The following is a 27,687-nucleotide window of genomic DNA, read 5'->3' as shown; positions in this document are numbered from 1 at the left end:
ACTCTCCAAATGGCCACAACAACCAGGTCTGGATCAGGCTGAAGCCAGGAGCCAGGAGCTTCTTCCTGGTCTCCCACGTGGGTACAGGGGCTCAAGGACTTGGGCCATCTTCTGTTGCTTTCCCAGGTGTATTAGCAGGGAACTAGATCAGAAGTAGAGCAGCCGGGACACTAACCATTTCCCTTCCTATAAAGTTGGAGTTATCATTGTTTCTAGTCGCAGTTTTTTTTTAAAAGCACAGAATGCTAATAAACAAAATGGTGTTCTGTTGACTTTTTAAAAATTTCCCCATCAATAGTAAAATGTAATGCAAAGAAATGCATTTAAAATTTCTTATTCTGAAGCACCCCAGAAATATAACATATAACCAATTCTAATGAGGTAGGAATGATGGTGGTTTTACGCCTTATAAGTAATGTCAAAGATGAAAACCAGTGAAGTTCTGAGTTGACAGAATGCAAGTGTAGAGTCTGTGTGGATAGTCTGAGGGCTATGAATAACTTGGGGAAAGGTTAAATCAGTTTGCTCTTTGGAATGCATGTGTGTAAATATATTGTCCAAAAGATGACTTTATTTTTTTTAGTAGTTTTCCCCCCAAAATGAATTTTGGGTCTGTATTTTCTATTGAGATGCTTATTTTGAAAAAAAAAACAAAAAAACAAAATAATACAAAGTAAAGTTTCCCCATACTCACATTACCTGGGGATAAGTTATACCTTTGACATTTTGATAATCAAACTTTTTGTACATACACATGTAAACATGCATGTGGATTTTTTTTTACTTAAATTGAATCATATCAAGCAAGCTCTTTAGTATACTCTAAAACTTGATGTTATGTGTTCAGCAACTTTCCCCTTGGTGAATATAACTCACTCTGATTCTCTATCTTTTTTATTTATTTATTTGAGAGGCAGAGTTACAGAGAGGGAGAGACAGAGAGAGGTCTCCCATCAGCTGGTTCACTCCCAAATATCTGCAACAGCTGGAGCTAAGCCAGTCCATAGCCAAGTTCTTCTTCCAGGTCTCTCAAGTGGGTTCCAGGCCCAAACACTTGCACCATCTTCCACTGCTTTCCCAGGCCATAAGCCTGGAGGAGATGCAGCCGGGACATGAACTGACTCCCATACAGGATGCTGGCGCTTCAGGTGGAAGCTTATCCCACCACGCAACAGCACTGGCCACTGGTGATTCTTTTTTAAAATACATTTTATTCATTTATTTTTATTTATTTGAAAGGCAGTGAGAGAGATACAGAGATCTTCCAAATGCTAGTTTACTCCCCAAATGCCTGCAGTAACTGGGACTAGGTGATGGCAGAAGCCAAGAATTGAAAACTCGATTCTGATCACCCAGATGGGTGGTAAGCAATCACTGCTGTTTGCCAGGATAGGTATTAGCAGGAACCTGGAATCTGGTGTGGAACCAGGATTCAATTCTAGACACTCCAATTCGAGATGCAGGCATCCCAAGCAGCATGGTAAGCACTGCACCCAATGTCTACTCCAATTCTCTGTAATTTTTAATGATGGCATAGCATCACATTTTATGTATGCAACATGATCTCAACTAGCCCTTGGAATATTTTGAGAGTGCCCATAATTCATGTGTTTCATAATTTTACATCCTTTGTTCCTTAAGAAGTATACATTTTTAGAAAGGATGTGTATGATATAAATCCATGACTATCCAAAGATAGCCGTAATTCTTGTTGAAAAGATATGGTTATTTATTATTGTTTTCTCTTGAAACTATACATTGATGCAATTTACTAGTTGGGATGAGACCCTCCCCCCCAAAGTAGTATCTGAATAGAGGACTCTATAAAGTTTTTGTACCACAGTTTTGTTAACTTTATATAGCCACTGCTGTGAGTGAGGTGGTAGGGATCAGATCGGGGATTTATTATGATATGAGCAACTGCATTTTGGCACTATACTATGTATATTCCAGGCATTTTGCTTATAATATAGTTATCTAATTTAATATTTGCCCAACTCTATGGATTAGAAAACTTCTTTTTTTATACTTAGAAGACTGAGGTCCAGAGAATCTTTGTAGTTAGAGGATTTGAGTCCAGTTCTGTGCACTTAACTCACTACAGTATACCACATCCGAAAGTCTTTTGATTTTTCTCTACAAGACTGCTTAGGTTAGCATGTTTACTTTTTGTACTTGCTTGTATTATCACTCCTTACACATTTTTCTGCTAGCACAGCATATCCATTGAGCCATTTTAATTGTGCTAATTAGTTTTTCATACTGAGGGAATACTGAGGCATATGATTGATAAATTGGAAACACATAGCTCCATGTTAATTAACATTTTGTACTTTTCTAGGGTACTCTTTTTCTTTTCAACCTTATCTCTGAAATTCCTTGTAATGGGGACAAAAGTCTTTCAATCTACAATTAGAAATTTTAATGATTTAAGTTCACAAAGACAATGTCATTAGCAAAATACTCAAGGGTCAGTGTTGTGGCACAGTGAGTTATGCTGTTGCCTGCATCCTATATGGGCACTGATTCCTGTCCCAGCTGCTCCACTTCTGATCCAGCTCCTTGCTAGTGTGCCTAGGAAAGCAGCAGAAAATGGCCCAAGTATTTGGGCCCCTGCATTCACGAGGGAGACTTGGAAAAACTCCTGGCTTCTGTCTTTGGCCTGGCCATTAATGGGCATTTAGGGCATGAACCAGTGCATGGAAGACTTCTCCCTCTGCCTCTCCCTCTCCTGCTCTTTAACTCTACCTTTCAAAAAATAAATCTTTGGTGTGTAAAGCCACCTCCTGCAGTGCTGGCATCCCATGTGGGTGTTGGTTCTAGCCCTGGCTGCTCCACTTCCCATCCAGCTCTCTGCTATGGCCTGGGAAAGCAGAAAAAGATGACTCAAGTTCTTGGGCCCCTGCACCCATATGGGAGACATGGAGGAAGCTCCTGGCTCCTGGCTTCGGATCAGCCCAGCTCCAGCCGTTCTAGCCATCTGGGGAGTGAACCAGCGGATGGAAGACTCTCTCTGTCTCTCTGCCTCTGCCTTTCTGTAACTCTGCCTTTCAAATAAATAAATAAATCTTTTAAAATATCTTAAAAAAACAAATCTTTAAAAAAAAAAGAAACAAAATACTCTGATTTAACAAGTAATACTTTCAGGTATTGGGGATGATTAAGAGTAGAGTAGTTCTGGATCAGGGATCTACAAACCATGTCTTGTTTTTGCACCAAGAGTGATGAGGGTTTTTTACATTTTTGAGGGAGTTTGATGTGACAGAAATGGTACATGACCCACAAAGCCTAACATAACTCATTCTCTGATGCTTTATACAAAGTTTGCTGGCCTCGCTGTCTAGATCACAGAAGAGTGCGGGTCAAAAAGAGACTTTAGAAATCATTAAATCTAGGCCGGCGCCGTGGCTTAACAGGCTAATCCTCCGCCTAGCGGCGCCGGCACACCAGGTTCTAGTCCCGGTTGGGGCGCTGGATTCTATCCCGGTTGCCCCTCTTCTAGGCCAGCTCTCTGCTATGGCCCGGGAAGGCAGTGGAGGATGGCCCAAGTGCTTGGGCCCTGCACCCGCATGGGAGACCAGGAGAAGCACCTGGCTCCTGGTTTCGGATCAGCACGATGTGCCAGCCGCAGCAGCCATTGGAGGGTGAACCAGCGGCAAAATAAGGAAGACCTTTCTCTCTCTCACTATCCACTCTGCCTGTCAAAAAAAAAATCATCAAATCTAAGGGTTAAAAATCTTTTTCTGTAGATTTTAATTCAACTCTGGCATTTTAGAAAGGAGATGGGCAGGGCCGGTGCTGTGGGGTAGCGAGTAAATCCACTGCCTGCCGTGCCGGCATCCCATATGGGCACTGGTTTGAGTTTCGGCTGCTCTACTTCTGATCCAGCTCTCTGCTATGGGCTGGAAAAGCAGTGGCTGAGGGCCCAAGACCCAAGGCCCCTACACCTGCATTGGAGACCCGGAAGAAGCTCTGGCTCTTGGCTTCAGATGAGCGCAGCTCTGGCTGTTGTGGCTAATTGGGGAGTGAACCAACGGATAGAAGACCTCGCTTTCTCTTTCTCTGCCTCTCCCGCTCTCTCTGTGTAACTCTTTCAAATGAATCAATAAATCTTTTTTAAAAACAGAAAAGAAATAAGGAGTGGCTTTTCTTTAAGAAGGCATAATAGGTGTTTTGCTTGTATTGCATTACTTTTTAAGTAAGGCACGCAAGGAAACTTTTCAGTGACTCATGAAATGCCCACCTTAATAATGACAACTTTTTGTAATGGGACTTCCTTTCCATAGTGTTCATTAATCAAAATATTCATGATAAATGTTGGAGGGAGAGTCCAGAACAAGAATGAGGACCTATTCATACTGTTCAGAATTCTTTGTTCTGATTTATAAGGATCACAATAGAAATAGTTAAAATGTTGAATTAAGACAGTAAGTCTTGATTTAGTACACTAGGGATTTCTCTGATTATAACTCACATATCACTTTAGTAGAGATTTTCAAACATTGATATTTTGAGGATTTGCAATTTCACAATAATTTTCAAGATAGCTTTAATCTGGATTTTGTTTCATTGTAGTTGATCTTCATAGAAAATTTACATTCAAGGAATATTTATTGAGCTTCTTTTAACATTTGTGAGAAGTCTGCAAAATGTTAATGGAGAATGTGTATTATGAAAATACTATTCATGGATTTCAAAATTTTTTGCAGCAAAGTAAACATCTTTTGATTCCATTTTTCCTTGTGTTATTTGAAGTACCCTCATTGGTTGACATTCCTCTGCTAGTTTCAACACAATGATGTACCCTGATATACCTATCAGCTGCTTCTGTAGCTCTGTTTTGAACTCTCAAGGATAGTACTATTACTTAACCAACTTTATTTTTTCGTTATGCAGACTTGTAAAAAAGGCAAAAAGGGCCCAGGAGAAAAGGCCAAAAGTGGAAATGGTGGAGGGAAACCTCCTTCTGGTCCAAACCGAATGAATGGTCATCACCAACAGAATGGAGTGGAAAACATGATGTTGTTTGAGGTTGTTAAAATGGGCAAAAGTGCTATGCAGGTAATATTAATCATGTTCTTCCCATTTAATTTGTGTGTTTTAAACTTTTTGAGTAATATCAAGTATTGCTCTTTTTTTTTCTGATTGCTTTTAAAAAATAAGCTACTTAATAGAAAAAGCATCAAATTATGGGGAAAAAAAACTCTAGAGATCTGTTTGTTCAAATATAAGACTTTTAAAGCTATGTTTTAAGTTGTTTTTTGGCTACATTATTTTCTTTTAGTAGCATAAAATTAAAAAATACCTGTTTGGTCAAAAATATGCTGATGCAAATCCTGGCTATGGGGTTTCAATTTTCCCTGGATTTACATAGCTGCCATTAAGATATGAAGTCCTTCGCCCATGTAGAATTCTTGGTTGAGTGACCTAATATAACACTAGCCACTTTAGTGAATTGAATTTTGATCAGTTTTCTATTACAGATTTTATTACTTGTGCTTGCTTCACAGCAGAAGAGTAAAAAGTTGGAGGCATGTCCATGTCAAATCATCCTAATTATGTTTTATCTGCATAATTTATGACGGTAGAAAGCTGAGGATTCATGTTGTTTGCTAAACCATAGTCAATGAATATGCATACTTAAAGTTTTTATTTCATTTATAAAAGCTTCAGAGAATAATTTTTCAACTGTAATCAACAATAGGCACACACAGTTTATTTTCTGAGAAGTAGCCATTTAGTCTTTTTGTTAATAGATGAAATGCAAAAACTTGTTTAAATACAGAGTTTAGCCTGTTAGCGCACTTGGGCCTCATTCCTTTGTAATCATAACCTCTACTCTACCACCAATGGCTCTACTCCCAACCTGTGTGTACTGATGGTCCTCTTCCCCACTTAATGCTGTATAATTGTTCAGACCTGGTTAATGCCACTCTTAGGATCATTGGTTACTATCCTCACTCTGTCTTTTATGACCTTGTCTAAATATGATCAGAGTCCGCGAACTTGGAAGGCTTCCCATAGCCTTGGCAACTCATGATGAGAGCCTAGGGTGGTTACTGGTGCCATAAACAAGAGTGTCAATTTGTTGGGTCAACAACAGGAGTCACTGTGCACTTGCTCCTCATGTGGGATCTCTGTCCTTAATGAGTTGTACATTGTGATTTAATGCTATAACTAGTACTCCAACAGTATGTTTCACTTTGTGTTTCTATGTGGGGGCAAACTGTTGAAATCTTTACTTAATATATACTAAACTGATCTTCTGTATATAAAGAGAATTGAAAATGAATCTTGATGTGAATGGAAGGGGAGAGGGAATGGGAGAGGGGAGGGTTGTGGGTGGGAGGGAAGTTATGGGAGGAGGAAGCCATTGTAATCCATAAGCTGTACATTGGAAATTTATATTCATTAAATAAATGTTAAAAAAATAAATAAATACAGAGCTTACTATAGTAGATACTTGCTGTTCTGCAAGCAAAACTTAGAATGTCATTGGGAATAATGAACAGTTTTACATGAAGAAATACTTTTTAGTGGTTGGAGTTATCAGTTTTACAGATTAAAGAACTGATAGCAGATTTTTTCACAGCATTCTATTCACCCTTATTTGTCTATTTAAGTTTGCTTTTCTGTAGTTGTAATCAGGATGTGGAATCGTCTCTTTTTTAATGTTTTAAGTGATTGTTTTTGTTGTAAATTTGGCTTTCAAAAATAATGTCTCTGGTTTATTTAGTCACTTCTTAATTTAAAGGCAGTGTTATAGAGAGAAAGAGAAAGGGAAAGAGAGAGATAGAGATCTTCCATCTGCCGGTTCATTCCCCAAATGGCCGCATTGATTGGAGGTTGGCCAGACCGAAGTCAGGAGCTTCTTATGGGTCTTCCATGTGGGGGCAGCGGCCCAAGGACTTGGGCCATCTTCTACTGCTTTCCCAGGCTGTAGCAGAGAGCTGAATTGGAAGTAGAACAGCCAGGACTTGAACCAGTGCCCATATGGGATGCCAGCACTGCAGGCGACAGCTTTACCTGCTGTGCCACAGTGCCAACCCGTCACTCCTTAATTTAATAAATTACCTTCCTGTACCCATTTACCCTTTTGGATTAATTTTATCAATGGGATAAATCAACACATTATGGTTAAAAATTTTAGACATATCTTTATGTGATAGGTTACAGTTTTAAAAATAGATTTATTTATTTGAAAGGCAGAGTTAGAGAGAGAGAGAGATCATCCACCTGCTTGTTTACTCTCCAAATGGCCACAATGGCTGTTGCTGGACAAGGCCAAAGTCAGGATCCTAGAACTCCATCTGGGTCTCTCACTTGGGTTCCAGGGGCCCAAGCACTTCGGCCATCTTCCATTGCTTTCTCAGATACATTAGCAGGGAGATGGATTGGAATTGGAGTAGCTGGGACTTGAACAGCCCTTCATATTGGGTGCAGGCATCTCAGATGACAGCTTAACCTACTGCACCACATTGCTGGCTCCACTTTTTTTTATTTTTAAATTATAGCAATCTGTCTTCCTTTTGTAAATTATTATTATTTTTTTTGACAGGCAGAGTGGATAGTGAGAGAGAGAGAGACAGAGAGAAAGGTTTTCCTTTTTGCCGTTGGTTCACCTTCCAATGGCCACTGCGGCTGGCGCATCTCGCTGATCCGAAGCCAGGAGCCAGGTGCTTCTCCTGGTGTCCCATGCGGGTGCAGGGCCCAAGCACTTGGGCCATCCTCCACTGCCTTCCCGGGCCATAGCAGAGAGCTGGCCTGGAAGAGGGGCAACCGGGATAGAATCCGACGCCCCGACCGGGACTAGAACCCGGTGTGCCAGCGCCGCAAGGCGGAGGATTAGCCTGTTAAGCCATGGCGCCAGCCCCTTTTGTAAATTCTACTTGATGTTCATGAATTATTTTTTAAAATAGTTTACTTATTAAATATTTATTTATTTGAAGGGCAGAGTTAGAGAGGGAAAAAGAGAGATCTTTATCTGCTGGTTCACTCCCTAAATGGCTGCATGGCCAGGATTGGACCAGGCTGAAGTGTGTAGCCAGCAACTTCATTCAGGTCTCCCAGGTGGGTGGCAGGGACTCTAGCATTTGTGCCATCGTCCACTGCTTTGCTAGGTGTATTAGTAGGGAGCTGGATTGGAAATGAAGCAGCTGGGGCTCAAACTGGCATCCATATGGGATCCATATGCTTCACATGCTATGCCACAAGGTTGACCCCAATTGTTTTTTATTTTGATTGGATAATGGTCTCTTCCCCTACTATAGTGATGTGAAATAACCACTGTTTTATTGTTTAATGATTTTGTGGGTCTGTAATACAGACAGAACTAAGTGGGGAATTTACTTCTGCTTCCTGATGGCTTAGGCCTAAATTGGAATAGGTTGAATGCCTGACAGTAACACAGAGTACATGATCATCTGGAAACTTCTTTTCTCATATTTGATGACTAGTCTCTAATAACTGGAAGGCTGGGCTCAGAACTCTTATCGGTAGAACCCACAAATGACCTTTCCGTGTAGCTTGGGCTTATGATACAGCTGAGTTTGCAGAGAATATTCTGAAAGGTAGTATTCAGTTTGCTAGTGCTTCAACAGACCAATGTAGATGATTACATGGCCTTCTGACATCTAATCTTGGTAGCATCACTGCATTCTGTTGTAGGGAAGGGGATTTAGACCCCACCTCTTACTGGGGCCATATTTTTATTTTTTATTTTTTTTAACTTTTATTTAGTAAATATAATTTCCAAAGTACAGTTTATGGATTACAGTGGCTTTTTCCCCCCCATAACTTCCCTCCCACCCGCACCCCTCCCATCTCCCGCTCCCTCTCCCATTCCATTCACATCAAGATTCATTTTCAATTATCCTTATATACAGAAGATCGACTTAGTATATCTTAAGTAAAGATTGCATCAGTTTGCACCCACACAGAACATAAAGTGTAAAATACTGTTTGAGTACTAGTTATAGCATTACTTCACATTGGACAACACATTAAGGACAGAGATCCTACACCCATGCAAACATACCCACATGCCCACACACTCACACCCGTGTCCACTCTTCTGCACTCCCACTTGCCCATGCACTGGTTGCACTCCCCCCTGCCGATGTACTGATTTACTCCCAAATGCCCAGGATCTGGGAACTCAGTCTGGTTCTCCCACTTGAGTGAGAAAAATCTAACTACTTGAGCCATCAACTTATGCCTTCCATGGTGTATATTAATAGAAATTAGAATCAGGTGTAGAGCTGTACTCAAACCCATCTAATATTTTTAAGAATTTAATTATGTACCATGTATTTAAATTATCAAAATCTATTTATAATATAATATATTCTCTTGCTATTGCCCACATTGTTATTTGGGAAAAATCTTAAATTTTCTTTGTAAATTGTGTTGGTTAATATGCAAAAGCTGTTGTGAAATTTGGAAAAAGATTAAGATGTAGAAATTAAGTAAAGTTTTAGAATAATTCCAGTCGTTCATGAGCCAGGAAATACTAAGGTAATAGTTCCTTATTTCTTTATTGTGTAACCATAGGTTTTTTTTTTTTTTTGGTACATTAAATTATATGTATTTTAGTCCCTGTTTTTACCTGGGTTTTTTATATATATATATATATATATATATATATATATATATATATATATTTAACTTTTATTTAATAAACATGAATTTCCAAAGTACAACTTTTGGATGGTAGGGGTTATATATTTATTAGCATAGAACTTAGGAACGTTTTCCCCTTGTGGCCTTTTTTCTTATATTAGCTATTGTTTAATCATCTTGATTTTGATTTGCTTTATTTACCTTTTTTAAAAATTAGTTTTGAAGTTACTTTTTCTGCCACCAAAGGAATGAAGTACTGCTTTTATTTTTAGTTCTGTCCTATTTTCTTTTTTAAAGCATTACTAGATACAGCGGGCATTTGGCACTGTGGTTAAATTGCTGGTGGGACACTAACATCATAGGACTTGAATATGTTAATTCTGGTCTTGCTGCCCCTTCCTGCGCCACCCCAAGATTCCAGCTTCCTGCTAATGTGTACCCTGGGAGGCATCAGGTGATGGCTCAGGTACTCTGGTTCCTACCACCTAATTGATTTCTTGGCTCCTGGCTTTGGCCTGGCCTAGTCTTGGCTGTTGCAGGCAGGCATTTGAGGAGTGAAATGGCAGATAGGAGATCTCTCTTTCTATCCTCCCTACCCCCATCCTTCAAGCAAATAAAATAAATAAAAATATAAAACATAACTACTGCAATATCTCACATACCATAAAATTCACCCTTTTAAGGTGTAAATTCTACTGTTTTTACTATATTCAACTAAACGTGTGAATCACCATTACAGTCTAATATTAGAATATTTTCAACGTCCTAGAAAAAGAAATCTCATACCTGCTAGTCGTCACTTCCCTTTCCTCAGTTCTAGGCTACCACATATTCATTTTATGTAATTTGCCTATTTTGGACTTTTCATATCAATAGGATCATGTAATTCTTGTTTTTTATGAATAGTTTCTTTGACTTAGCATATTATCAAGGTTCATCCATGTTGTAGCTTGTATTGTAAGTTCATTCTTTTTTTCTTGTCAAACATATTCCATTGTATGGATTTACTACCTTTGTTTATCTATTCATTCCTTGATATGCATTTGGCTTGTTTCCATTTTTTGACCAGTGTGAGTAATACTGTTTTTTTTTTTAAGTTTATTTGAAAGGCAGAGTCACAGACAGAGTAGGAGAGATAGGAAGAGAGAGAATCAATCTTGTATCTGCTGGTTAACTCCCCAGATGGCTGCAACGGCTGTGGCTGGGCCAAGCCAAAGCCAGGAGCCAGGAGCTTGTTCCAGGTCTCCCACATGGTACAGGGGCTCAAGCACTTGGGCCATCTTCCTCTACTTTACCAGGCACACCAGCAGGGAGCTAAATTGGAAGTGATGCAGCCAGGTCTCGATCTGGCGCACATATGGGATGCTGGTGCCACAGGCAGAGGCTTAACCTGCTATCCCACAACATCAGTCCTGTGAATAACATTGTTAAGTATATTTCCATGTAAGTTTTTGTTTGGACATATATTTTTGTTTCCATTTCTCTTGGGTAATAATATACCTGAGAGTCAAATTGCAGTGCCATATGGTGACTTCTATATTTAACCTTTTGAGTAGCCGCCAAACTTCTTCCAAAGTGGCTACACCATTTTACATTCCTACCAGCAGTGTTTGAGTGTTCTATTTCTGTATATCTTTCTCAGTGCTTGTTGTTATCTATATTTTTATTATAGCCATCTTAGTGGGTACAGAGTGGTATTTGATTTGCATTTCCTTGATAGCTAATAATTTTTTCATGTGCTTATTGACTACTTGTATATCATTATTCTGATATGATCACATATATACTTTTAAGACTTCTGTATTTTCATATTTCTCTATAAGACAGAGACAAGGAAAGATCGTCCATCTGCTGCTTCACTCCTCAAATACCTGCAGCAGCCAGCTACGGCTGGGCCAGACTGAAACTAGGAGTCCAGAACTCTGGTTCTCTGAAATGGTTGGCAGTGACCTCAGCACTTAAGCCAGCTCCTGCTACCTCCCAACATGTGCAGTAGCAGGAAATTGGTTAGAAGCAGAGTAGTTGGGACTCACATGAATCCTTTCAATATGAGATGCAGCCGTCTCAAGTAGCACTTAAATCACTGTACCAAACTCCCACTCCTGCCGATATTTTTAATCAGGTTGTTTGGCTGACTTTTCTTTAATTGAGTTGTAAGAGTTCTTTTTATATTTTGGGCACAAATCTGTTATCAGATACATGATTTGCAGATATGCTGTCCCATTCTGTGATTCGTTATTTCTGTGTATATATGTGTGTTTTTTTTAAAATGAAATCCTTTGCAGTATTTTGGAAAAGGTGAGAATTTTCCCCCCTTTTGTTGCTTGTGCTTTTGGTCTAGTATTTGAGAAGGCTTTGTCAAATGAAAAGGTACAGAGATTTGTGTATTCTAAGAATTTTGTAGCTCTAGCTTTTCTGGCTAGTTCTTTGATCCATATGAACTTAATATTGTATAAGGTATTATTTAGGATCCAATTTCATTCTTTTGAATGAGTATATCTTCTTGTCCCAGGACTATTTGTTAAAAAGACTATTCTTCCCCCTATTGAATGGTCTTGACACCCATTGATAATCCAGGTTTTATTTCTAAACTCTGAATTTTATTCCATTAATGTACATGTCTGTCTTTTTGCTAGTACTACATTATCTTGATTACTGTAGCATTGTAAGTTTCAAAATCATGAAGTATGAGTCTTCCAGCTTTGTTCTTTTTCAAATAAGTTTGGCTGTTCAGGATCCCTTGTAAGAGTTTTAGAATCAGCATTTTAATTTGTGTAACATAGTCAATTGAAATTTTGATAGGGATTTTAATTAATCTGTAGATAAACTCTAAAGCATAGATATCTAACAGTATTAACTCGCTAGATCTATGAACTGTCTTTTTTTTTTTTGCCTTCATTTAGCATTTTGCATTCAATTTACCTTTTTAACATGGGAGTATTTATGCTCACTTTTCAGAAAAATCCATGTTATTTTGTTCAACATTTCTTCATTAACCCAGGCATTCATGTCTTTAATTTTTTAAAAAAATTTTATTCCACTACTGTGCTAATATTTAAATATCGTCAGTTATAATATTGTAGCAAAAAATGAGTTGAATTTTAATGTTTCCTAGGATGCCTTTTATGTCATTAAGAAATAATAGGTAATTACACTTTATAGACTTGAGTTGGAATTTTCAGCTCTTATAATTATAGAAGATTGATTGTCATTTTTTACTATCAGACAATTATGTTATTAATTTGTTTCTATTTTACTCTTAAAATAGAACTTTAAATTTCAGTATACAAACACGTTAATTTAATGTGATATTTAATAATGTTGGATTTTCTGACTTTCATCAGATTAATTGAACCTTAAAGAAGAAAAAAACTGATTATTGTATTTTTTTCCTCTGTTATAGTCGGTGGTAGATGATTGGATAGAATCATACAAGCATGACCGAGATATAGCACTCCTTGATCTCATCAACTTTTTTATTCAGTGTTCAGGCTGTAAAGGTAAGATATATTTATTTTGTAAACAGCTCTTAAATGGTCACTTTTTTTGTTCCACCTGAAGAAATGTTAGCATTTTATATGGAAAATGGCCACAATATATTGAGTTATTTACATTATATCCATCCATAGTGTAAGTAAAAAGCTAAGAACAAAGTACGAGAGAAAGTCTGTTCAGAAAATTATATTCATCTGTGAATGTTATCTAAAAACTTGGCAATTTACAATTGTTATGTTACTTTTATTAGATATTTCCTACTTTGAGCATCTTGTTTTAAGATTAAGAAGGGAAGAGAAAGATAATATAGAGATACATGTTCAAGTGACAGAGACTTTTAAAGTGTAAGGAATTAAAAAGTGCCAGAAATAACAGTAAGTAAGTAAGTAAATTAAATAAGGTGTTAATGAGATTATTGGTTCTTAGAGAAATTCTGCAGTGGATAGTAGCATCATTTTTATAAAGTGGTTTTACTTTTATTTTCAAAGATTTTTGAGGTTGGAGTGGGTAAAGTACAAACTATTGAACTTTTTTTCTGGGTGGAGGGAAACTTAGGCAGACATTTAGCAGGGGAAAAATATTATGTAAGTCAAGTCATACATCCTCTTCTAGATCAGCCAATGAGTGAGTCAAGATCATGTTCAGGTTCTGATGTATCATGTGTCTTTCTAATACTTGGGTCATCCTTGAAATTCTAGAAGATGCCCAGGCAAATAACATTTTATGCACTTTTCTAGGGGTTTTCCATTTTTATGAAAATGGAATACACAGAGAAATAACCATGGACACTAGAAAACCATGAAGAAAGTTTGCTTAATAATAGATGTAAAAAGTTAAGATGCTAGAGAATGAATTTAGACAAATATGGAAGAAGTATTAAAGAACCAGCTTACTTTAATTAACATTTGGATATACCTCCTTGCAAACTAGATTGTCAGGATGTCTAAAAATTTAAGGTGTTTAAAACTTAAATTATCTGATAGATTTGAACACTGCCATGCATATTTCTGAATCAATCAACTTCCACCAAGGGGAATTTATCTAATTGAAAAGTTGATACCATTAAATACTTTTACACAGAATTGTTGATAGAATTCTTTCATACATGAGTTAGAAACTTCTTTAATTATAACTTCTATACTTTATCCTTTTATTGTGAACTCAGAGTTGTCCTTATGAACATCGGATCAGTTATTTTGCTATAATACAAAGATGCATTCTGTGGCCGTTGAGGTGTGGAAGGATGTTTGGCCCTACGCTGAATGGTCCCAGACTGCCTTTTTTTTTTTTTTTATTGTGACTCTGGCCAATGTTGTTTCCTTGCTTTATTTTTGGTTGTTAATTTTTATTTATCATTTTTTTAGCAGTCTCAATTCATCTCCCCCACAGTTTTTGGGCATTGGGCTCTGATAATGCTGTTCTAATGGTGGCATCACACCCAACTCTGGGGTTAAATGTGGTTTGTGACAGATAATTTCTTTTCTGCTTTGAGGCCCAATGTTATCTAATTTTGGGTTTCTGGCTGGTTTGGCCAGGGTTGCCCCACGGGGTGGGGTTTGAGGAGGGAGGTGGTTGCTTTAGAAATCAGGTGCTTCTAAAATGTACAAAATAAGTGTGTTTATTTCAGGGATTGAGTTGCTTGTCCTTCTGTAATACTACCAAGTGTACAGTACCTAACTAATACTAGTCTGGGAAAATTATTAAGGGATATACATGATTCTAGATTAGAATCAAGGTCTTTCAAAAGATTTTTGAGATTGTTTTCTGCAACCAGAGAAATGATGCTTTCTTTTGAATTCATTAATCTTTTTTCTTTTTAAAAGCATTTACTTGTGGCCAGCGCTGCGGCTCAATAGACTAATCCTCTGCCTGTGGCGCCGGCACCCCGAGTTCTAGTCCTGGTCGGGGCACCGGATTCTGTCCCGGTTGCTCCTCTTCCAGTCCAGCTCTCTGCTGTGGCCCGGGAGTGCAGTGGAGGATGGCCCAAGTGCTTGGGCCCTGCACCCCATGGGAGACCAGGAGAAGCACCTGGCTCCTGCCTTCGGAATAGCGCGGTCCGCCCGGCCGCAGTGCGGTGGCCATTGGGGGGTGAACCAACAGCAAAGGAAGACCTTTCTCTCTCTCTCTCTCTCTCTCTCTCTCTCTCTCTCACTGTCTACTCTGCCTGTCAAAAGAAAAAGCATAATTACTTGTTTTTTTCAGGTTTTGGTAGGTAAGGGCTCTTTGAGGCACCACTGGAAATTAATCTCACCCAGAGAGGAGAATATAATATGGATGAATTATCCTAAACTATTTAATTTATCTGAGTATTAGACTCAAGTTTCCTCATCTGTGAAGTTGGGATCATAGCTTTGCAGCTATATATAAACACAGACACACAAAATCCAAGCATATATATTTATTGTATCCAATTATTATAAATATTAACTTTTGTGACAAGACATTCTTTTAGATGTTACTATATTTATGGTATTCCTAGTGACAAGATTGGTAAGTAAATAAATAATCCAACAATAAGAATATGGGTTTGAAAATACAGCTTTTGTATTTGTATTATCTTCTTTCCTCTGTCTGTCTCTTCCCTGTCCTTGCCCTACTCTCATCCTTGACTTCCTCTCCTTCTATTGATACCCCATCAGAGGTACCAATGTACCTAATCTTCCTACAATGTTGTGTTTCCTTGAAATACTTCTTTTGATGTTTGACCTCCACTTGGGTAATTTTCATTTATTTTAGCGTATGCTCTTCCTTCTATCATCTCCCATCCTTGAAAATTCTAAAACTCTTGCTATCTCCCACCTCCCCACCCATGTTGTCTCACTCATGTTAAAAGGGCAAAGTCAGTACACTTGGCCTTCTATATTTTTGAGTTCTACATCCCTGGATATACATAAAATTTTTTGGAAAAAATGTATCTACTTTGTGTAGACCTTGTTTCTTGTCATTATTTCCTAAATCATACAACTATTTATGTGGCATTTATATTCTTTTATTAATGATATTCTTTTATTCATTTATAAATAGTCTAGATATGATTTAAAGTATTCAAGAGGATATGTATAGGATATTGGCAAATACTATGATTTTCATAGGAGACTTGAACATTTGCAGATTTGGGTATTGAGGGTTTTTGAAACCAGTTCTGAATAGATTCTGAAGGACAACACTATACTAATATGAGTAAAGTAAGTCAAGTAGGAATGACCAAAGCTGTGCTAGAAAGAAAAATGTTAGAAGTGTGGGACTGTTTTCTTGTTCATGATGAAAGTGGCATTTGTGCTTTATTTATCATTGTCATTATAGGTGATTGTTATAGGTAATGATAATGCAATGAAAAAATAAACCTTTTTGAAGTGACTTATAGACTTCTTTGACTTCGAAGTTTCGTTCAGTTTTTTTGTTAGGTGATTTATTAACTTCTGCCATTTGCAAATTTCAGGAGTTGTCACAGCAGAAATGTTTAGACATATGCAGAACTCTGAGATAATTCGAAAAATGACTGAAGAATTTGATGAGGTAACTTGTTACCCTAAATGTTTTGATAATTTTATGCATGTTGATTTTATTCTCAAAAGTATTCTTAAATTTTCAGTATTAATGGTGTGGATAAGAGCTTTACCTTTAGATTTAACCAGGTGATGACTGTGTGACCTTGGACAAATTATTGTCTTGTCAGTTTCATTATCTGTTAATTTGGGTTAATAACACTTTTCCATAGGCTTTTACTAGTGGCTGGCAACAATTAATTTGATGTATTTCAATATAGTAACTAAATTAGCTAATCAGACTATGCAACAGAAACCATTTTGGCAGAGTATTAGGACTGTATTTTTCAGAGAGACAATTCAAGTTTTACATGGAATGGCTTAAAATAAAAAAAAAATTGTATTAAAAAGTACCATCTGATAAAATTGCCTTGTTTCTAAAATATTCTTGTCAGCGACCCTTTGTTTTCTGTATGCTATTGATCTGTTTTAAGGAATTGTTTCTAATTATTTGTGGAAAGTCTCAATTTAATCTGAGATTGGAGAATTCCCCATCTTTGTACAAATGAAAACTTGAGTACCTTTTCATTCTACGCTTTACTAGCTGTTATTTCATTTTTTTTTAAAAAATAATTATTTAAATCTGTCTTCCTATCCTACAGCTAATGAAAACATACCCTGTTATCTTTCCTTGATATTTACGTCATACGTTATTTCATTAGACTAGCAGAAAAATGATTCCATCATTTTGAAGATATTTAAAATGTAATTTTATTTGCTTTTTAAAAGAGAAATTTAATAAATATGCCTTCTTATTAATTGAATGCTTTCCTTTGAATGGGGTTTAACCCCTGAGTTATTAGTATATATTTTTATTGGTAAACTGAATTCAGAATATGCATTTTGATTTTAAATAAGAGAGTGTTCAAAGGTACCTCTACCTTTACACTTTATGTTCCTGCTTGCTTTGAGGAATCATTGGAGAACAAGGGTGAGATAAATCGGTCTTTATCATGCATTTGCCTAGGGTATTTCAAAAATAAGTTACACATTGTTTTGCTTTGAAAATTAAATCACTGTTTACAATTTTTCTTCTAGGATAGTGGAGATTATCCACTTACCATGGCTGGTCCTCAATGGAAAAAGTTCAAATCCAGTTTTTGTGAATTCATTGGTGTATTAGTACGGCAATGTCAATATAGTATCATATATGATGAGTACATGATGGATACAGTCATTTCACTTCTTACAGGATTGTCTGACTCACAAGTCAGAGCATTTCGACATACAAGCACCCTGGCAGGTTAGTAATTAGAAATGTTTTCTGTGTATTGCTTAGGTTAAAGTTGAACAAGGTTCTCATTAAAACCGAAAGGAGAGGAGTAGACATTTGGTCTGACAGTCGGGATACCCTTTGGGACACCCATGTGACATGACAGAGTGTGTGAATTCTGTGTTTGACTTCAGCTTTCTGCTGGCACAGAATTTGGAAGGCAGCAGTAATCCCTCCAGGAGCTAAATTCATGTTACCCACATTGGAGACCTGGGTTAGGTCCCTGGCTCCAAGCTTTGGTTTTGACTTCTTTGGTCTGTTCCTTCTGGCCAGGGGCCTTTGTGGGCATTTCAGGAGCGAGACAGAAAATGGGTGCTCTAATTTGCTTTCTCTGTTTCTTTCTCTCCATCTCTGTGTCTTTCAAATGATTAAAAAATAAAAAAGAGAAAGGAAACAATAGTTACATGGACTACTTTTATTTATAAAGTGGTCAGTAAACAGGACACTCTTCCCTACCCCCACCCCAATCAATTACTTCAAATGGGATGGTATCTATTTATTTATTTATTTATTTTTTGACAGGCAGAGTTAGACAGAGAGAGAGAGAGAGACAGAGAGAAAGGTCTTCCTTTTCTGTTGGTTCACCCCCAAATGGCCGCTACGGCCGGCATGCTGCACCGATCCGAAGCCAGGAGCCAGGTGCTTCCTCCTGGTCTCCCATGTGGGTGCAGGGCCCAAGCTCCTGGGCCATCCTCCACTGCCTTCCCGGGGCCACAGCAGAGAGCAGATTTCATTTTTTCACAAAAACTAAATTACTTTTACCTCTATTTTTCTATGTGCTTTGAAGTACTCATGGCAGTTTTCTTGTGTTAAAAACATTTGATTACTATGCTATACACACAGGAAAATTGGCCAATATGTATGCATTGGATTCTTAAAATATTGTTATTTGGGAAGATTTGGGAAGGCTGTCATAATCATTTTAAATATGTAGTCCTGATGACCCTAAAGTTTTTTTTTTTTAAACATTTTTTTTGACAGGCAGAGTGGACAGTGAGAGAGAGAGACAGAGAGAAAGGTCTTCCTTTTTGCCGTTGGTTCACCCTCCAATGGCCGCCGCGGCCGGTGCGCTGTGGCCGGGCGGACCGCGCTGTTCCGAAGGCAGGAGCCAGGTGCTTCTCCTGGTTTCCCATGGGGTGCAGGGCCCAAGCACTTGGGCCATCCTCCACTGCACTCCCTGGCCACAGCAGAGAGCTGGCCTGGAAGGGGGGCAACCGGGACAGAATCCGGCACCCCGACTGGGACTAGAACCTAGCGGCGCCGGCTGACCCTAAAGTTTGTTTCTGATTTGCCCCTCCAGGTAGAATAGACCCTACTGACTGATGCTTATTCTGTTAATCACACTGGGAAAAGTTGATTTTTCTACTGTTTTTAGCTGACTTTAGTCTGTGTCAAATTCTTTGATCCTAAAATTTTAGTGAAATGAGTTACAGTTTTATACCTTGCATAGCTAATCCTAGGACAATGATTATTGGTGTTTGCATGAATAAAATATTTTATTACTCCTTTGTGCTAAAGTTAAATTGCTGATCACTATATTGTTATTGGATATGGGCTATTTGGTTTGAGTTTGAATAAGTCAAATAGGCTTTGTTTTTTCTTGCTTTAATTGTTATGATAGTATCTTAAGCCTTAATTGCATTTTGATTTCAAACTTCAAACACTTTTATTCTCTATATTTTTTTAGTATACTTTCTCAAAGAATTAATACTTTGATTACAGATGTCCTTTTAAGACCTCCATTATTTAAAAATAAAACAGATGGTTTCCTGTAGGTTCTAGTTTTGCTTTTTGATTTGAAGTCAGAAAATGAATGTGACATTGTTTTATGTACTTAAGATAGCATTCAGTGACAAGAACTTGAAGTTGAAAGCAAATAAAAATAAACATGGCCTAATGTGAATAATTTTACATCAGAGTGATACTTTGGTTTGTTGAATGTATAAGATGGCTTTGAGCAGAAAATTGCGAGATACAGTTATGCTTTGCTGTATCTTACAGTGTATCGTCTGAGAAATAGTCTGGGAAAAGCTTGAGAAAGCATAAAATGATAAGAACTTTAGGAGCTAACTTAGTTAGCTAAGATACATGTATCTCACATTCTGAATACCTGGATTTGATTCCAGACTCTGGCTCCTAACTCTGGCTCCTCACTTCCAGCTTCCCACCATGCAGACCCTGGGAGGCAGCAATGATGGCTCAAGTGAATTGGGTTCATGCCACCTATACATGGGAGACGTGGATTGTGTTTTTGGGTTCTTGGTCCAATTATAGGCAGGTGGTATGAATTACCAAATGGGAGATCTCTCACTGTGGCTCTGTGCTTTTCAAATAAATATAAAAAGAATCAAATATTTCGATTAACATGTTTGAAATCCTGGGCAGTAAAAATCTTATCTCAGGGTTAAAGGTTCAGTAACAGCAGGTGGGGATCTGGAGGAGATTTTATGAAAAACACCTTATTGGATATCATTTTATTGTTTTCATAAGATGTATTATTTACAACTTCATCATTATGTTTATGATGCTAGGTAGCTGAGTGATATTTCAGGAAAGGAAACACTGATGGAGCTCTTCAACATTTGTAAATCTAAAACATTTTTGTTTTTGGTCTTGAACATTTTAAGTTCCCTTTCGCTACTGAGATAGCTAATTGACTTCTGTATGAACTAAAATTTGCTCGTAAGAGGAATCATGATTTTTGGAAAAGGACATTTTGGGCGCCTATTATTGAATAGTGGCTTTTAAACAGAGTATTCAGTTGGATTACATTTGTTTGAATCATGGTTTAACTACTTATATAAATTACATTTCTGATACAAACTTCTTAATCTTCTTGAACTTAAATTTCTTCATGAATGAAATGGGGATAATACTCACTGAGAGATGTTGTGAGGATTAGGAGATAATCCACGAGAGGTGCTTAATATAGGTAACTAACTTATAGTAATTTTTCAACACAGTATAGCTATTTTACTGTATTTATCATTTGTTCACAGCTGCATTTTTTCTGTTAGAAGCAGAGTGGCCTATCTATTTCTCTTTTAGTTTTATCTTGTCATTTTTTTGGACCTGTTAGACTAATTTCAACATTTTACGCTTTTAAAAATAGCCATGAAGTTGATGACAGCTTTGGTGAATGTGGCACTAAATCTTAGCATTAATATGGATAATACACAAAGACAGTATGAGGCAGAACGGAGTAAAATGATTGGAAAACGAGCCAATGAGAGGCTAGAACTCCTGCTACAAAAGCGGAAAGAGGTATATTTTTTCATGTTGAACATTTAGAGTTTTAATGTGTGACCAATGTGATCATCATTAAATTCTGATACAATTTTATTAGTTTGTCATATAATTTTTGAAAGATTTAAATTGAACATTTCCAAATAATTTAAATACCTAAATTGAACTTTTATTGAAAATCCACCTCAACAATACGTTGTGTGTATGCTCACTATTTTTGTGCACTAAAGTATTTGACTTTAAATGTGTAATCCTAGGTCTGTCTAACAATTTATCTAAGGCTTAGTGTACTCATCTTTACTATGAAAATACATGTTTTCACTCCCTCCCTCACATTGTTGTTTGGGTGAAATGAGATGTGAGATCACTTTGAGAAGTAATGTATAAGCTGTCCATCTAAATCAGTGTTTCTTTTTTGTATAGTAGATGGCATTTGGTTAACACAGATTGTACTCCAAATTCAAATTTGAATGAGGAAAATATTTTTTTCAGCCTTATGCTTAATAATAATAAGATCTTTTGGTGTTCTGAAATTAAATTCTCTCTTCTATGATGATAAAATATTCTTCTATTTTATAATAGAAATGTTTATTTTTAAGTCTCAGGCATATTCTGATACTTTGAAAATATTAGTAATGCTATTGAGTTCAAATAGTTATGGTAGTCCATAAATTATTTGCTTGAGCTTGCAATTTTGGGGGAGATAGTAGCTGTAATTTTAAATAGTCTGTTTCTGAAGTACTAACTTTTTTAAAGGACCATGCATGAATCAAGACAAATAATAAAAATCCTGCTTGCATTTCCTCATTCCTAAATTCCTCATTTTTTAGTATAATTAAAAATGAAAAATTAATTTCTTTGTTTTCTTAGTTTACTTAATAAATTTCATTGGTTGATTTATTAGGTGAAAATGAAGCCTATTAGTCCTTGAAATTATGGCTTAATTCTGGGTCATAAATTTAAGATTGTGAACATAGAATGAATGGGTAAAGGTAAAAAGACTTTGAGAATAAAGTTCCATACAAATATAAGAAACAAATACTTTTGAGTTGGTGTTAAGTGTTAAACACATTGGGATATACTCTGCACCTTTGACTGTAATGATATAAGAAGTACATGCTTTTGTTAGCATTATTTGGAAATACAAGATGCAAAGAAAAAAAATTACACAAAAAGCACAGAACACATTCTAAAAACAAATGTGTCCTTAGATTCTAAAGATTCTATCTTGTAAGTTCTGAATTGAAAGTATATGTGTAGTAGATAAGTTAGCCAAGATAGGAATGTTAACCTGTTTGTTTCAGGTAAGTCAGTCTTCTCTCAAAAGAATGTAGCAGGGATATTAATTTTTTTCCTAGATAATTTTACTGTTAATTCCTTTTTTTCTTTGCCTGGCTACTAGCTAACATAAATGACTCTTCTATCTTAGAATATAAAGAACAAGAAAAGGAAAAAATGTTATGTTTCTGCTATGAATATGTTATATAATAAATGATATGCAATAGTAAACTATATAACAAATTTTACAGTTCCTGTATGCAGTAGAAGCTTGTATGCATTAGACAAAGTTAATCTACCAGCTAGATGTTAAAAGCCAAATCATGTATTTCAGGAATCATAGAACTTTACATTAGGTAACTGATACATAATTAATTTTATGTGTGGTTTCTGATGTCTAGTAGAATTCAGAATTTAATGTAATCACCAAATACTTGAGAAACCAGAATTCTTTTTGGTGCTTGTAACAACTTTTTATGAGTTTTCTGGTCTTCTTCCTTTACAACTGGAAACATTTTTTTCCTCTTTATAGCTTCAAGAAAATCAAGATGAAATAGAGAATATGATGAATGCAATATTTAAAGGAGTATTTGTACATAGATACCGGTAAGTCAGAACAATTATTTTTGTAAGTAACAATATTTAATTTTTAATCTTCAAGTTTGAAGAATTACTGGGTTAAGCGATGTAAATTAGTGAATAGTTATAGTAAGATGAATATTGGAATCTTAGCTTTCACTGATTCACTCTGTTCTTAATTCTTTTCACTTCTCTGAACTTTGTTTTTCCCATCTGAAAAATAAGGCAATGCTTATTTGACTCTTCTATTTGAATATCAATGGAACAATTTGGATATTTTAATTTTTTTAAACATTTATTTATGTTTGAAAGAATTACAGAAAGAGAGGGAGAATCGGAGAGCTCTTCCATCTGCTGGCTTATCCCCAGCTGGCTACAATAGCCAGGAGCTTCATCTAGGTTTCCCACATGGGTGGCAGGGGCCCAAATACTTTTGCTATCTTCTGCTGCTTTCCCAGGCCATTAGCAGGGAGCTGGATTGGAAGTAGAGCAGCTGGGACATCAACTGGCACCCATATAGGATGCCGGTATTGCAAGTGACACTCACTGTGCCACAACGCTGGCCAGTACAGAATGAATTCAAAATCATTCATTCTGACATTTAAATCCCTGTTAAGTTTGCCCTCAATATTATATATAATTAATTATCATCTGGAAATTATGCTGTATCCAGTTAATGTGCATGCTATCTTCTGAACACACCATGCCCAAAAGGTGTAAGTGAAGTCTGGAATGTGGCATGGTACACAAGGTGGGATGTGATTTTACTTATAGTTTTGATTTTAGATGTTTATGTGTTGATAATTATGATTTGCCATGTAAACCATACAATATTGGTGTTTGGGGCCATGCTTCAATTTTGTTCTTTAATCCTCAGTAATACTTAAAGTGATGGCATATTACTAGGGCGTATAGAGTATGTGGCAACTCTTGAATATCAACTGTGAGTCCTGTGTTACAGTGGCATTAATTATGCCCACTTTTTGCTTCTTCCATTCAGTGATGCAATAGCTGAAATTCGAGCTATATGTATTGAGGAGATTGGCATATGGATGAAGATGTATAGTGATGCTTTTCTTAATGACAGTTATTTAAAATATGTGGGTTGGACTATGCATGATAAGGTAAGATATGCTCTACAGACTGCTTCTCTGTGTGTATATAGGCATGAATTTCTGTAGCTCCAATAAATAAATCAGTTACCTGCAGGTCTGTATACCTGGGGCCACATTCCTATAAGCCTTTATTATTTTTTTCTATGTGCTTTGTGAAAACTTTGTCTCTATCACATAAAGACCCCTAGATGTTTTGATTACTGGGAACTTGATTTTACTGTCATTGTTGAATTGATTTTTGTGCAGAGATATTAGGAGCTGTTCTTCTGTTGTTATTGAGTATAATATGTTAATTTTTTTCTCAGTTTTGATCCTCTCTTTTGAAGAATGCATATCTTTGCCATATTATACCTTGCTTTATGTAGCCTCTAACCTTCTTTTTATTTTTAAACTTCTATTTTTTTAGGCAGTCTTTTCAGTAGCCTTTATAAAGTACCTTGTTTGTATTTCCTCCAAACATTACTTTCTGTACAGGAAAACTTACTATGAATAAAGCTACTACCATCTTTTATGGTAGTTTTTTTTTACTCTAAACAAATTTTTAATAAATCATCATTTGACCTCCAGAATAAGTAACCCTATAGCTATTTAGTCTTGTATGTATTTATTATTATTTTTACTCAAAGATGGTAGTTTCTAAAGAAATGCTAAAATTTGGAAGTAGAAAATATTGTATGAATTTTAAATATACAAATTGAAAGTATGAAGAGTTTTAACATATCTTCTCTTATTTCTCTAGCAAGGTGAGGTAAGACTGAAATGTCTTACTGCACTACAAGGACTTTATTATAACAAAGAGCTTAATTCCAAACTGGAACTTTTTACCAGTCGATTCAAGGTTAGTATTGCTTTAAACATATTTAAAAATTACCTGTAATTTGAAAATATTTTTCTCTTACTTTCCTTTTAAAAATATTTTACTTCTTTTGGCCATAGGATAGAATTGTGTCTATGACCCTTGACAAAGAATATGATGTTGCAGTACAAGCAATAAAATTACTCACTCTTGTTTTACAGTAAGTATGTATTTGTTGCATAATACAAATGTGCAAAAATCTGAATAATACATGAGAGTACTTTGTTCTAATTCATCTAGGCTTAAATTTTAACAGTTTAGGTCATGAGGTCTTACAGCTAAAAGTTTAATTACTTCCTATAAAGTTAAGGAAACAGATGAATTTGGAATTATTGAACCCGTGAGATTCTGAGCTAGCAATTCATGTGTTCCCATTCTCTTGCCTATTTTTCTTCCTATTTTGCTACTTTTGATTTTATTGAAATAGTTACACATTTAGGTATATTAAAAATGTGCTCATAAGATTTTGTAACACTTTTATAATATGAGCATTTACTGAAACTTCTCTGTTAACTCTTCTCATGGTCCCTTGTAAATATTTATAATTTTAGAAATACTCTATGTTAATAGGTAATAGTGATACTATTCATATTTTCCCATTTAAAAATTGTGATGAAATACATATAATACAAAATTTACTGTTTAAAAAGTTTATATGTATGTTCTATGATTCACATTTTTGTAACCATCATCATTGTCTATCTCCAGAACTTTTTCATCATTGCATATTGAAACTGTACTCATTAAACACTAATTCCCCATTTACCCACTTTCCTCAGACCCTGGTAACCACTGTTCTTTCTGGCTGCTTATTCTAGATATTTTTATATGTGGAGTCATCCATGTTTGTCCTGTTGTGTCTGTCTTATTTTACTTAGCATATCTTTAATGCTTATCCATATTATAGCATGTATTAGAATTCTACTGCTTTTTGTGGCTGAATATTTTGTTGTATATATCTATGTATACCCATTGATAAATATTTGGGCTGATTTCACCTTTTGGCCATTGGAAGTAACGCATCTGTGAACCTAGGAGTGCAAGTCCCTCCTTTCAGTTCTTGTATGTTTACCCAGAAGTGACATTGTCAAATTATATGGTATTTGTTTAATTTTCTTGAAGACCCACCAGTATTGTTTTATATAATAGTCATACCAAAGTACATTCCCACCAGGAATTTACAAGATTTCTTGTTTCTCCTTAACCAATCATTGTTTTCTATTTTTTATTTAAAAATTTTATTAGTTAACTAGGCAGAAAGATAATGAGAGAGAGAGAGAGCGAGAGAGAGAGCATGCTCCCCCATTCACTGGTTCAGTCCCCAGATGCCTGCAAATGTTGATACTTGTGGAAGGAACCATAGAACTTGGGCCATCACCACTGCCTCCTAGGATCTCTGTTAACAGAAAACTGGAGTCAGGAGCTAGAGCTAAGTATCAGGCTCAGGTTCTCATACTCTTACAAGTATCTTATCCAGTGGCTTAACCAGAGTCCTAACCATTGGGCCAAACACCCACCATGGTTTTGATTATTTTACAAAGATCTGTGTATTTATTTTATTTTATTTTATTTTATTTTATTTTATCTTTTTTAAAGATCTATTTATTTACTTGAAGGTCAGAGTTACACAGAGAGAAAAGGAGGGGCAGAGAGAGAGAGGTCTTCCATCCACTGGTTCACTCCTCAGTTGGCCGCAATGGCCAGAACTGTGCTGATACAAATCCAGGAGCCAGGAGCTTCTTCTGAGTCTCCCATGTGGGTACAGAGGCCCAAGGACTTGGGCCATCTTCTACTGCTTTCCCAGGCCATAGCGGAGAGCTGGATTGGAAGTAGAGTAGCTGGGACTTGAACTGGCGCCCATATGGGATGTCAGCACTGCAGGTGGTGGCTTTACCCACTACACTGCAGCGCCGGTCCCTGTGTATTTATTTTAAAGGCAAAGTGACAGAGAGGGTTTGCTTTCCAAATGCCCACAGTGACCAGGACTTGGGTCTGGGCTGGGCGGAGGCTCAGAGTTAGGAAACCAGTCCAAGTCTCCCATTTTTGTTCTGGGAACTCAACTGTTTGAGCCATCACTCTGTGCCTTCCAGGATGCGTATTCGCAGGAAGCTGCAATATGAAGTTGAGCCGGGACTGAAATCTAGGCAGTGTGATATGTGATACCAGAGTCTAAAGCAGACACTTAATGTTAAACCAAAAGCCTGCCTCCATGAAACTTCCTTTTTAAAGATTTAATTATTTATTTCAAAGATAGTTACAAGAGAGATTGGGAGAGACAGCGGGAAGGATCATCCATCTGCTGGTTCACTCCTCAAATGGCTACAATGGCCATGGCGGAAGCCAGGAGACTGGGACTCCACCTGGGACTCACACGTGGGTGGCAGGGGCCCAAGTACTTGGGCCATTGTCAATTGCCCTCTCAGGTGTATTAGCATTAACCAGGAGCTTCATTTGGGTCAGCTTCCTATGGCACAACACTGCCCTCCTTTAATTGTCACTGATGGGAGTATAATTTTGTGTAAGAGAAAAATTTGACAGGTTTACAGTTTGTATTTTTTTTATAATACCACACTTTTGAAAACAATTGAGATGTTTATCAATAGAAGGAGAATTTATTTAATACAGCAGTCTTGTGATGGTGGTGATAATTTCCTTATTTGCATGAAAAACAGTATTATA

At 36.6% G+C, this 27,687-nt stretch overlaps 1 protein-coding gene across 4 annotated transcripts in view; it reads left to right on the top strand.

The window, feature by feature from the left end:
• The window catches only part of STAG2 (STAG2 cohesin complex component), a 176,759-nt gene that overhangs the window by 80,158 nt on the left and 68,914 nt on the right, over positions 1-27,687 (top strand). For all 4 annotated transcript variants that reach the window (XM_062184586.1, XM_062184587.1, XM_062184588.1 and 1 more), the window contains exons 4-12: positions 4,897-5,061; positions 13,025-13,121; positions 16,556-16,632; positions 17,700-17,904; positions 21,047-21,198; positions 22,991-23,064; positions 24,038-24,161; positions 24,892-24,990; positions 25,089-25,168. In XM_062184586.1, coding sequence (XP_062040570.1) covers positions 4,897-5,061; positions 13,025-13,121; positions 16,556-16,632; positions 17,700-17,904; positions 21,047-21,198; positions 22,991-23,064; positions 24,038-24,161; positions 24,892-24,990; positions 25,089-25,168 — 1,073 coding nt within the window. The remainder of the gene's footprint in view (positions 1-4,896; positions 5,062-13,024; positions 13,122-16,555; positions 16,633-17,699; positions 17,905-21,046; positions 21,199-22,990; positions 23,065-24,037; positions 24,162-24,891; positions 24,991-25,088; positions 25,169-27,687) is intronic.

Source organism: Lepus europaeus, chromosome X, assembly GCF_033115175.1.
Source record: "Lepus europaeus isolate LE1 chromosome X, mLepTim1.pri, whole genome shotgun sequence".
Classification (NCBI taxonomy): domain Eukaryota; kingdom Metazoa; phylum Chordata; class Mammalia; order Lagomorpha; family Leporidae; genus Lepus; species Lepus europaeus.
This window is presented reverse-complemented; position numbering and strand designations above follow the sequence as displayed.